Below are 13,712 nucleotides of genomic sequence, written 5' to 3' on the forward strand. Positions count from 1 at the left end.
GGCTGGGGATTCGAACCTGCCACCTTAGGTGTACGTGGCTGGCGCCGAGCCCATGAATCAGATTTTAACAAAATCCTCAATATTGCTTTTTATGCCCAATTTTTACTACACGATCCTTAAATCTCCCTGGTTCAGTCAATCTCAACTTTTTTTTTTAAAGGTAGAGTCTCTCCGTCTGTTGCCCAGAGCTCATAGATGGAAATCATCAAACAAGTAAAAAATTCCTTAGAAGTCCTGTGTGTTAAAAATATTATTTTTGCATTCTACTTTAAAAATCTGGAAATTAAAGAAAGACTACAGAGGCCCCTTACTGACTCTAAGTTCCAATCCTGGCACGTTTCCTACCAGAGCTGCCCAGTACCCAACAGCCACAAGAACCTATAGAGCACTTCAAATGTGGCTAGCATGACTGAGGAACTAAATTTTTATTTTATTAAATGTTAATTACCTTAAATTGTAACAGCCACACAAGGCTGGCTAGTGACTTCCATACTGAACTGTGCCAGGTCAGACCTCCGAGGTACTGAGGTAGACAACAGGCATCTCTCATCTCCTGCTGTCTTTTCCCCAAACCTCCAGCTCCCTTTCAAACTTGCCGTCTCTCTCTGATTCCAGGTAAGTACACTTAGCTGCCGGCAGGGAAGTGAGCCATTTTTCTTAGCCTTTGGGACAGGGAGAAAGTTTTAAGAAGAATCATATTCCCTCAACATCTATCAAGCACCCATGAATGATGGGCAAGGGAGAAAAAAAAATCTAAATCTAGATCTTTGAAGAACTCAAGAGTTTAGTAAGTAGATAAATCCCATAAGCAAGTCCAAGTGTTCTCTAAAAAAGCAATGAAGAAAACTGTTGAGGGTATCTGGGAAATACCCTAGGGAAAGTTTTACGAAGATGACATTCAACTGTTTCTTAAAGGACAAAGTAAGAGTTTGAATGGTAAGGGAAGGGAAGAGGCCAGCGAATTAGGATTCCACAATCCACGCCTACTGAACACAGGCAAAAACACAGAACCTGAAACCAAACACATCTGATGATCAGAGTCTCTGCTCCGGATGAAAATAAAAGTTACTATTGTAAACATATTATTACTGGCATTCCAGGCAGAGGAAACCAGAATATCAAAAGGCATAGTACTGTTAAATAAAATGAGATATTTATAAAATTAAAAGTTGGCCAGGGATGGTGGCTCATGCCTGTAACCCCAGCACTCTGGGAGGCGAAGGCAGGTGGATCACTAGAGCTCAGAAGTTTGAGACCAGCCTGAGCAAGAGCGAAACCACCATGTCTACTGAAAACAGAGAAACTGGCTGGGTGCTGTGGACGTGGCCTTTAGTGTCAGTGCTTGTAGTCCCAGCTACTTGGGAGGTCAAGGCAGGAGGATCACTTGGGCTTAGGAATTTGAGGTTGGTGGGAGCTAGGCTGAAGCCAAGGCACTCTAGCCTAGGGCAACAGACAGAGAGACTTAGGCCTAAAAATGGTGAGAGTGACTGAACCACAAAGACTTAAGGGTTGCATGGTAAAAATTTGGCCTAAAAAAGCAAGGCTGGGGATTTCATAAAAATTTGATTTATGGGGCAGCACCTGTGGCTCAGTGAGTAGGGTGCTGGTACCATATACCCATATACCAAGGGTGGCAGGTTCAAACCCGGCCCCAGCCAAACTGCAACAAAAAAATAGCCGGGCATTGTGGCGAGCGCCTGTAGTCCCAGCTACTCAGGAGGCTTAGGCAATAGAATCGCCTGAGCCCAGGAGTTGGAGGTTGCTGTGAGCTGTGATACCACAGCACTCTACCAATGGCAATAAAGTGAGGCTCTGTCTCTAAAAAAAAAAAAGTGATTTACAATCCAAGAAATAAAAATAAACATTAAAACCAAAATTAAAATTAAGTTTGCACTCCAGGTATGTGCTTCCAGTAGGAGGTCAAATTGCTTGTGTTTTTCCCTCTTGGCACTTATCTTAGGTCTTTACTTTTAAAAAACATTCTCTATTGGATTAAGGTTTTTCTTTTAAAAGGTAAATACAACCTGAAAGCATTAAGTCTGATGGTTAACCTTTAACTTACTTCACATTGTTAGAATTTACCCCAAATCAAACAGAATTCCTCATAAAAACCTGACTAAGATCAAATAGTCGTGGTTAAGAGAATAGACACAGAACTCTTGTTGCCTGCGTTCAATCTCACCTCCAAACATAAATCTAAGTGGCTTTTCTGAAGTAGTCTAAGTTCTCTGCTTTAGTATTTTCCTCTGTAAAAATGGAGAGAAAAAAACAGTCCTTACACTTCCCTGGGATTCTGTGATAACTAGATCATAGTAAGCATCACCTGTTGACATAAACGTACCCAAGCACACAACACGTGTACACTCACAGACACACACAGTAAGAATCTGTATGGGGCTGTGGTAGAGAAGAAGGAACAAGGAAAAAAATCTCTGGCATTTAGAATCTTTGGAATTCGTGTAAGATGTTGAATGAGAAGCTTTAGATGGCCAGACAGTTAAGGCACAGAGGTTAAGAGTTTAGATTATAGAACTAGACAGACTTTACATTAGTTACTGAATTCTAGTACTTTCTAACAGCACAGTCTTGAGCAAGTTGCCTAATCCTTCTGTATCTCACTTGATTAGTAAAATTGGAACTTAAAACAGTATCTACATTCTTCACTACTAAATTGGAACTTACCGGTGACCACACATGTGCACAGAAGGAAATGGAGGGGAGGGATGGGGGAAATCCTACCTCATGGGTACAACAAACAGCATCTGGGGGGAGGGCACACTTACAACCCTGACTCAAGCATAACAAAAGTGACCCAGGTAACCAAAAACATTTGTACCCTACAATATTCTAAAACAACAACAACTTGAAAAGTACCCACCACGCTATAGTTTGTAACAATGATGACATGAGATAAAGGAAAAGTGCTCAGCACCGACCTGGTACGATCGAAGGTACTAAATAAATGACACTCAGTGATCAGAGGACAAAGATCCTGAGAACCTGGGGCATAAAGCGGGGGAGAATCCCAAAAGCTAAAAAAAGATGTCCAAAAATAGAAGGTCAATGACCTTCACTCCCACTGTAATTCTGACAGGGCCTTGGTTACAGTCTGTAACCCATGCTCTCCAGAAGCATCGTCCTGGCTCACTAGCAAGCTAACGTTTACTTTATTTCACAGGTGGTCAAGGTTTCTGCCCTACAACTTTTCAAATGATGCTAACAGGAAGAGGCTAAGATGTATTTAAAGCACTTTTCATGCACCATCATTTCACAACCACTTCTACAAGTAACTTCTATTAAATTTTGTTTACACAGGTAATGATTCTGAAGCTTAGTAAAGTTAAAAACATGTGCAGTGTCACAAAGGCAAAGGTAATGGGGCTGTTGGATTTCCAAGACACCACAAGCCTTTGAAGCAAAGGTTCAATTCAAACTAATGCGACAGCTATTCATAAAATATTTTAAAACATAGTTTAATACAGCCTCCATTAGAAAGGAATTCTGTCTAAGCCTCAGTTAGCCAGAACTGTCCACCGCCAAACCCCATTCTGATTTTACCTAAGTATATACATCCTCCATCACCCAGAGCTCTGTAAAACCACTGCTCCCCATTCAGCTCTAAGTTATCGATTCTGCACCCGTCACATAGTCTTTCCTGTCAATTATTACTAAATCTAGAATACTTAAAATATATGCTTTAAAACATTTTAAAAAGCACTCACCTTTGGAAAAAAAATGAAGTCATCTCAGCCTTCCATAAAAATCACCAAATATAAAATGAAAGTGCTACCATGGGAAACGCTGTCAGCTATGACTGCACGTGCTATCTGGGCAAGCCTGTTTCCTGAGTCTGTCCTATAAAATTGCTAAACCACTCAAGGAGGACTATGATATACTTCATTTCTTAGGCATGTTCCTTTGCTATTCTAAGTAACTTAAATGATGAAAGAGGCTATAAGCTACAGTTTGATAAAAAGCACATTTATCTGCTAGGTTACTGTATCTTAAATACAGCTTTGTAGTTTATCAAAAATGAAGGGCTATCTCCTATGGCCTTCTGAACTGGATTGTTATCATGTCTAGAAGTAGATGGTGATTTTTCATTTATGTGACCAGGACGACTCAGACTTTTTAACTGTCCAGAAACCTGAAATGATCCTCCCCACTGTTTTATAGTCATATGGGCACATTATATGTGGGGGGAGGTCAATCAGACCATGGTACTGGATAACCACCAAGGCTTTTTTCCCCTGGGTTGATTTACTGACTATAGACACATTTTTTTTTTCTCCAAGACTACAAGCTTAATAATCTAGTTAGCATTGTGTCTAAACCTCCAACAATATCAATTCAATAAATCTAAGTAGTTCAAGGATAACTCAGAGATAGACACCATCATTCTCTCCTTTATAATACTGGATAGCTCATCAACCAGTGTTTTAATTTTTTCACCTGAGGTGATTTACTGACCAGGAAGCCTGCTTTTTTCTTTTTAAGACTACAACCTTACGAACCAAGTATACAATGTATATAAACCTCCACAAGGCATGAAGTCAATAAACCAGAGCAGTTTCATGGATAACTCTGGGAGAGGACCATGTTCCCTCTATAATGCTTGCCATTTATATGTTACTTAAAATACACACTGAAGCATTTTACCACCTATATATCTATGATTCATGATTCTGTGATTTTACTAACTACAAATAAATTTCAAATCCTACTGGATGATACAATTTATAAAAAATGCAGTCTGAGTCATTTTGCTATCATTCAAATTCAAATTATATACAACTCTTAATTTCAACCTCATCAATAATCTCGTATATGAGAAGAGTGCAAAAAAAAAAAAAATCACATTAAGAAGTGCCCAACTTATTCTATAAATAAATGGATATGGAGTACTACACAATGAATCAGGCTCTATGCCAAATTCTGAGATACAGGTATCACCAAAGCTGACAAGGTCTTTGACCTCACAACAGAATTTAGGCAAGGCGGGCAAAGTGTAACATACCACACTTAAGAGTTTGTACTTATAACTGCACAATTTTCTATCTTATACAGTGTGTCAAAAAACAAAAAAATAAAAGCCAAAGAGGAAAAATTAAGTTCAAACAAAGCATGGGTTATACTTCTGTGTTTTCCATGAAATATGCTGAGGATGAATAATCTGGCACTCTGCCTTCTTGTTTCAGCCCTCCTTACTGTAAACAGAGGTCTTTCCAATAGCAGCACCACATTTCACATTTCTCTGCTTTCTCTTGATTTCACTGTTTAAGATAACCCCCAAACATAGGCTGAAGTGCTGTCTACTGTCCCTATGCATAAGAAGATGGTGATGAACCTCACAGAGAAAATACATGTGTTAAATAAGCTTTGTTCAGGCACAAGTTAAATTGTTAGCCATGAGTTCAATGTTAATGTACATAAAACAAGATTACACACTGGTAAGTAGACAAAAATGTTCTAACCAGAGGCTCACGGGAGCCTAACCCTGTATTTCTCCCAAAGGAATGATTCTCTATTCACTAATTATGTATTTTCTGCAACCTCATAGAACTTTAGAATAAACAATGAAAATCAACTGTAAATTCAAAAATTGAGAGTAAACATTTAGAAACTTGCATAGCAATTTTATGTTACTGTGATGTTCAAACATGTGGTCATGTTTCTGGTCATTCTTTTTAATTGATTTTTTAAAATATATGTCCACAACAAACCAGAAATTAAAAAACAAAACCAAAGTGGTCCATGAACATTGGTAGTTACTTCCGGGAACAGGCCTATACTAAAAACACACAAGATACTACGTACTAACACAAGAACCAGAGACGCTGGCAAGAACTAAAATGATATCAACAGAGGAAATGAATTAATAAAACCAGATACAGAAGCAAAGGAAGAGTAAAGGATTACACTTGCATTTCTGGCTTGGGCAGAGCATAGATATGGTAACATTCTTAGAGACAGAAACAGTGCTGTGAAAAGAAATTATAAATTGTTTTGCAAATGCTGAGTTTGAGGTGTCCATGAAAAGACTAAGTGGATGGGCGGCGCCTGTGGCTCCGTGAGTAGGACGCCAGCCCCATATAGCCAGGATGGCAGGTTCAAACCTGGCCCCAGCCAAACTGCAACAAAAAAATTGCCAGGTATTGTGGCAGGCACCTGTAGTCCCCAGCTACTCAGGAGGCCAAGGCAAGAGAATCACCTAAGCCCAAGAGCTGGAGGTTGCTGTGGGCTGTGACACCACAGCACTCTACTGAGGGTAACAAAGTAAGACTTTGTCTCTAAAAAGAAAAACTAAATGGAGACTCAATAGTTGTCAAAACCATTATTACTTGCAGATACTTTATTGTGGCAAAATAAAAACAAATCCTTATTGTTGATTTTGAATTTTACCACGAATGCATGATTAAATTATGTATTAGATTATGAAGGAAGAAGAGTGAAATAACAGTAAACATCTTAGGAAGCATTATGATATAATGGAAATGGTATTTCCAAGCTTGTTTTCTCATCTGTAAAACAGAAATCCCATCAGTTACCTTGCAATGTTACCGAAGTTATATCAGACCAATACCACTGTTATCAAAGGTTAGAAAGCTTATTTCTCAACAAAAAAATGAGACTAGCAATTTTATTACATCAGAAGAGACATCATCATACATCATATAATACTAATACAGCAGACCCTCTATCTGGTCAACAGTGCAGACTCTATTGCCAACTTCAATAACAGTTGTGTTATATATCAAGTTATATACTTTTTTTTGAAGGAGGGTCTTACTCTATTGCCCAGGCTAAAGTGCAGTGGCATCATAGCTCACTACAACCTCAAACTCCTAGGCTCAAGAGATTCTCCTACCTCAGCCTCCCAAGAAGCTGACCAGGCAACACCACCACACCCAGCTAGGTTTTTTTTTTTTTTACAGAGACAGGATCTCACAACGTTGCTCAAGCTGGTCTTGGCTCAAGCAATCCTCCCACCTCAGCCTCCTAAAGTGCGAGGAGTACAGTGGTGAGCCTCTGCACTCAAGTGAACAAGTTATAACCTTTCTGAGCCTCAGTTTTCTTAAACGTAAAATGAGGATAACAGTAGTATCTCTCATACAGTTGGTTGTCGGAATTGAAGCGATACATATAAGAAACTAAGAACAGTACCTGACACACAGAAAAACTCCAAAAATGTAACTACAGTAGAACCTCCTCAGCTGACCTACACTGACCACCCCCTTAAGTTCACCTAATTTTTATAGACCAGACATGCATCACATGTACATATCAGTACAGCAGGCCTAGTTCCTTATGTTAACCAGCTCCATACGTTAACCAGTGGTCAACCTACAGAGGTTCTATTGTATTAGTTCAGTTCCTCCAACAGTATAGTATACCACAAATCTACTTGAAAGGTGGTTGTCTGGAAATTTTAATACTTTCTTTCAGCAAAACATTTCAGTGAAGTCCTTCTCTCTGTCTCCAGTCCCGTTCTAGTGCAGGCCCTGACACAGTAATTGTTTACTAACTGCTCTGGCACTCCAGGGCAGTCAATATACCTCCAGCAGTAACATTTACAAAAGTCTATCACTCTCTTGCTTAAAAGTTCTCAATAGCCCCCTGCTGCTTACAAATACAAGGCCTTTACCACTTGTCTTTAACCTTTGTTCCTAGTTTCACTTCTAGTCACTTCTCTGAACAGCTAGAGCCATAGCAGATGATTCATTTTATCTGAAATAGGCAGTGAATTTTAAGAGACTGCATGCCACTATATATGCTTTTCTCTAAGTCTCAGAAAATCGTCCTCTCCACCTCCAGGCCTACAAAACTATTCATCTACCTAAGATCTAAATATCCTAATTTATTTATTTATCCAACAAAAAATTTTACTAAATACCAAAATGTGCAAAGAAGACACAAAAAAAAGATAAACAAGACATAGTTCCAGCATTTTCAGAACTGACATCTATAAGGAGAGAGATAAGCTAAAATATAATCATAACACAGTATACTACCAGCAGTTATAACACAGAAGAAAGCAACGCCTAGGCCAGGTTCTACAGGATATGGCTTTCTCAAGCTTCCATCGTCACTGTTCCTAAATTAGACCACGGTTTGGGTAACTAACTACCTTTTAATAATACTCAATATAATGTATTGTAGTCCCATGTTAAATATAAGTCTTCCCTAAATCTGAAATCATAAAGCAGGAATTTATTCATCCTTTGGTCCTCAACACCTAGGGGTGACTAGGGAACACAACATTGTTCCCTGAACTGAACAGGATAATTAGGTTTCCATATCAGACAAAAGCCTTCTCAATTGATAATGTAACTGACCTACAATAGCAAGAGAACTTAAACCTAATCAATATTTATAATAATGCATTGAGAAATGAGAACATTTCCAATTTGTTACTATCTGGAACTTGAATGAAGAAATCCTATTTACACCCAAACTGGTAGGCAGTGCTGCCATTTTGCACCAAATGTAACAATTTCTCTTTCTTGGACAAGACTGCCCTTTTTTTTCTTTTCTCTCTCTTTTTTTTTGAGACAAAGTCTCACTCTGTCAATATGGATAGAGTGTAGTGGCCATCAGAGCTCACAGCAACCTCAAACTCTTGGGCTCAAGTGATTCTGCTGCCTCAGTCTTCTGAGTAGCTGGAATTACAGGTGCCACCATAATTCCTGACCAGTTTTTCTATTTTTAGTACAGATGGGATCTCTCTCTTGCTCAGGTTGGTCTTGAACTCCTAAGTTCATGTGATCCACCCGTCCCTGATCTCCTAGAGTGCTAGGGTTACAGGCATGAGCCACCAAGCCCTGCCAACAACAATGCTTTGAACTAGTCTACAGAGTTTTTCAAAAATTATCAAAACTAAAAATTCTAATTCCTAATCCACAAATACATAGTTTGTTTTCGTGAGGTCCCTTGTCACTGGATGAGGACTATAATAACCTAGGGACTTGCCATGACATAAGACAGTTTCTTCTTGGTCCTGAAGTCTAGATTCATTCATTTCATTTACCGTGAAGGACCCACTACACAACAGGCACTGGGGATAGAACAAACTCTACTTTTATGGAATTTATATTCCAGTTGGGAGAGGCACAGCAAATATACGTCAGATGGTTTGAGAAGTGCTAAGAAAAAAACAAAATAGGGTAGCAAGTAAAAAATCAAAGACAGGAAAACAAGAAAGGTAGTGGTGGTAGGTTAGATAGGGTGGTCAGGGCCTGGATCAGAAGCTGTGGGAAGTGAGGAAGAGAGAGACGTCCAAGAATCTGAAGAGCATTCTAAGTTGTGAAGCCAGCAAGTGCAGAAATCCCGATGTCAGAGTATGTTCGATGTGTTAAACAAACCCGAAGGGCATCAGTATAGCTGTATTACAGTTAGTAGTAACCTAAGCCAGATCATAGAGATTATGGATGTTATACTAAAATGAGAAGCCACTGAATCATCTCAAGCAGGTAACTGACATAAGGAAACACACATTATAAAAGAATAGCTCTGTTTTGTTAGTATCAGCTAATACAAAGGAACAAAAACTAGGCAGCAGGAAAACGGGGATCGTCTTCAATTCCTTGTAACCTAAGAATTTGGTGCCAAGAATGATGGTAAAGAGAAGCAGGGCATATCATGGTTGAAGACCTCAAAACTTGTCCTTCATTCCTTTCCTTATTAAGCGTCTCTGAGTCAGTTACCAAACGCAACTTTTATTTATTCCACCTTAACCTCCTAACTCTTCTTCCATTCACTACGATTTAGCCTCTAAAACACACGCATGCACACACAAGAATAGTGTGCTCCCTCTGAGACTAACCCACTTCTGCAGTTTCAAACACCTCTTTCCTTTTATCCGTTGCTATGGTAAGTTTTTGTTCCCCTGAAACAGCTGTTTCATTATTAACAACGCTGAGAAACACATCGTGCTAAAATAAACCCCAGGAAGCTAGCAGCAAATGCAAGCGCAACTCCTGCTTCCCGCGAACTCAGCCCGGCCTTTCCTCCTGGACGCCAAAGCTCGGCGAGAGCACTTTACCTTCGCTGTTGGAAGCGCCTTTGACCTCGTCTTCCAGCTCCGAAGCTATGGCTCTGGCTTCCAATTTCCTCTTCTTTGCATCCTTCTTCAGCTTTTTGCCGGCACTCACATGTGACTTCTGAACGGCCGCAGACATCTTTGGGCCACGGAAGCGTTCCTTGAGAATTGGGTCGGGTGGCAACGAGAGGAACCTCGGTATCCAGTTCCGGAACACAAGGTTCCGGGGCGGGATCAGCGAGGCGGGAGCTCCAGGGGTGGAGCCTGAGGAGGTGGATTGCAGAGAGGTCCGAACCTGTGGTTATCTTTACGTGAAGTCGGTCCCAGGACCGAAATCAGTGACTGAACGGTCTCGGCCGACTCCTCTGCCAGCTTGCCTTGCCTTGGTTCGCTGCCCCAGTCCAGCCCAAGCAGGCTCGGCCGTTTTCGTTTCCTTCCCTCGGCTGCTTCCCTTTTCTGCTGCCTTTGGCTTGGGGTGCTCCGCAAGCGTCCCTTAGTGCCAATCGAATGCTGCGGCAAATGCGGTCCAGGGTCGGCAATTAGAATATGATAATACCACCCCTTTTCCCCTCCTCCCCCACCAAAGATAACACAACACTGGAGAGCTTCTTTTGAAATTTTAGTAGATGATCTTCTGGTTAATCCTTTCCGTGGCTTCCAGGAAGGAGGAGACCACATCTCGTTCTCTATTGTTTCCTCTCAGGGCGAGCAGTAGGATTTAGCCTGTAGTAGGAGCTCAAAGATTTTTTTTTTAATTTAATGAATTAATTAATTTAGAGACAGAATCTCACTTTGTTATTTATTTATTTATTTTGAGACAGAGTCCCACTTTGTCATCCTCGGTAGAGTGCTGTGACATCACAGCTCACAGCAACCTCAAACTCCCAGGCTCAAGCAATTCTCTTGCCTCAGCCTCACAAGCAGCTGGGACTAGAGGTGCCTGCCACAATACTCAGCAGTTTTTTTGTTGTAGTTGTCATTGTTGTTTGACAGGCCCGGGCTGGGTTCAAGCCCACCAGCTCAGGTATATGTGGTTGGCACCGTAGCCGCTTAGCCACAGGCGAGGAGCCAAGAATCTCACTTTGTTGTAAAGTGCGCTGGCGTCATAGCTCACAGCAACCTCAAACTCCTGGGCTCAAGTGATCCTCTTGCCTCTGCCTCCCAAGTAGCTGGGACTGCAGGAGTCTGCCACAACACCAGGTTATTTGTCTATTTTTAGTAGAGACAAGATCTCGCTCTTGCTCAGGCTGGTTGTGAGCTCAAGTTATCCACTCTCCGCTTGGTGCCTGTGGCTCAAGTGGCTAAGGTGCTAGCCACATACACCTAAGGTGGTGGGTTCAAATCCAGCCCGGGCTGCCAAACAACAATGACGGCTGCAACCAAAAAATAGCCAGGCGTTGTGGTAGGCGCCTGTGGTCCCAGGTACTTGGGAGGCTGAGGCAGAAGATTCGCTTGAGCCCAGGAGTTTGAGGTTGCTGTGAGCTATGATGCCATAGCACTCTACCCAGGGGGATAGCTTGAGGCTCTGTCTCAAAAAAAAAAAAAAAAAAAAAGTAATCCACTCTCCTCCGCCACCCAGAGTGCTAGAATTGTAGGTGTTAGCCACCCCAATTGGCCTTTTTTTTCTTCTTTGAGACACAGGCTAGAGTATGGTCGTGTCAGCCCATGTCACAGAAACCTCAAACTCCTGGGCTCAAGCTATCCTCACTCCTCTGTCTCCCAGCATGCTAGGATTACAGGCTTGAGCCCCTGGCCTCAAAAATACTTTTGGAAGGGAAAGAACGAATGGATGACAGAATACAACTATTGACAAGGTTAATGCCTCAGACCCATAATATAACAAACCCGTAAGAGGCCAGACGTGCCTAAAAGATTTCCCTAAACTTAGCGTTTTCCCTTAGATTCTTAGTTTTTAATACCCAAAATTTAAAAAAAAAATCCCCATTTTGACATACTCCAGTTGATGTTTATATAGGAAATAAATATATATTTTTACATCTTAAAAACTCAAACTCAGTACAATGCTTTTAAAACAAGCATTTTCTTGTACAGTGTACAAGAAAAAATAAAATTCTGAATACAATTGGTAACAGATCAGATTCCAGCACAAATCTTTGTTAAGTGCAATTATTGTCAACAAAAGGGGTGCCCCTCAGAGGTGCACCTTATATTACTCCCATCCAGAAGCTCTCACCATCCTGTTCACTATGTTGCCTTCATCACCACTGGGTCATAGTCCTGAATCTACTTTCTGCTTCTTCATATTTAACACTTGTTTTTTGCCTAGTATTATATAATGAGCTCAAACAGAGTTGGGAAAGCATTAAAGAAAATTGTACAGAAGTAAGCAAAGTGGGAAAGAAAAATGATTCCAATGATGCAATGGAAAAGATATTTCTACATATGAAACACCGAAAGTTACTGCTTTTATATGTTAATGTTATTTGGTGATCAGCAAGTGATGTTTTGAGCATTTTACATGGTAACGTGAGTTTATATATAAAGAGAGAAATTTTAGTGTGCTTAGTTGCAGTTTAAAAAACTTGTTTAAAATAATACGGATAAATTAGAGTCCAGGTTTTTGTCCAGAAGTATGATTTTCAGAAATGGCTCACTACTGTTAAGTGTAAGATACTTGTATTAACTTACTTAATCTTCATAATAAGCTAATGAGTTAGGTACTGCTGTTGTTCCCATTTTATAGATGAGGAAACTGAGGCACCAACAGAGTAAATAGCTACTCAAGCTCGCACAGTCAATGTGTGGCAGAATCACATTCAAATCTAAGCACTCTGTTCCAGAGTTTGGTCCATCACCAAGGTACACTACCTAATCAGAATGTTGTACTTAGAAAGTGTGTCCTAAAAAATAGAGCCTGGAAATTTCTTTCAAGGTCTGGAATCCATAGATTATTTCCCTTACTGTAAAGTAAAATAACTGACAGAATTCAAATAGAATACCCACTGTTTAATGAAAATAACTGAAGTTTCAGGTGACACCTATGGCTGAGTGAGCAGAGCGCCAGCCACATATACAAAGGGTGGTGGGTTTGAACCCAGCCCCCACCAAACTGCAACAAAAAAATATTCGGGCACATTGTGGGGGCACTTATAGTCCCAGCTACTAGAGAGGCTGAGGCAAGAGAATCACCTAAGCCCAAGAGCTGGAGGTTGCTGTGAGTTGTGACTCCACAGCACTCTACCAAGGGCAACAGGGCGAGACTCTGTCTCTAAAAAAAGAAAAGAAAAGAACTGAAGTTTCTATATGCTTGTATGAGAATTTTATAAACAAATTTGTGCTAATCATCAGCTTATTGCCTTATTGCCTCTCAGCTCTAAATTCACCCTGTTTGGCTGCTCTGTGAAAATGGAGCTGAGTTTTTAAAATATTTTCCTTTGACTACTGGCCAAATGTTAAGCTTTGGCAGTAGAGGGCACTAGAATGACATAGTAAGACAAAGGAGTCTTGGTGAGTCCACTGTGTTTCTTTCTGTAGGTTCCCGTGGAAACTTCTCCAGCATCAGACTCCCAAAGGGAGCATAGGTTCTCTAGCACTGGACTCGTGTAGCACAGGGGACTTCTCCAGCATCTGGCTCCTAAGTGCCTATAGCAGGACATTTGTCCATCTGCAGCTTACCTAACATCTTAAAGAGCACTGGTTTCCAGAAGGTTCT

At 40.7% G+C, this 13,712-nt stretch overlaps 1 protein-coding gene across 1 annotated transcript in view; it reads right to left on the reverse strand.

Moving 5' to 3' along the window:
• RRP15 (ribosomal RNA processing 15 homolog) overlaps positions 1–10,181 on the reverse strand; it is a 44,049-nt gene extending 33,868 nt beyond the window's left edge. The window contains exon 1 of the mRNA XM_003800138.3: positions 10,043–10,181. Within this exon, the coding sequence (XP_003800186.1) occupies positions 10,043–10,178 (136 nt within the window). The 5' untranslated portion in view covers positions 10,179–10,181. The remainder of the gene's footprint in view (positions 1–10,042) is intronic.
• Positions 10,182–13,712: the final 3,531 nt, after the last annotated feature.

Source organism: Otolemur garnettii, unplaced genomic scaffold (assembly GCF_000181295.1).
Source record: "Otolemur garnettii isolate 467f Iridium unplaced genomic scaffold, OtoGar3 scaffold00168, whole genome shotgun sequence".
Taxonomy (NCBI): domain Eukaryota; kingdom Metazoa; phylum Chordata; class Mammalia; order Primates; family Galagidae; genus Otolemur; species Otolemur garnettii.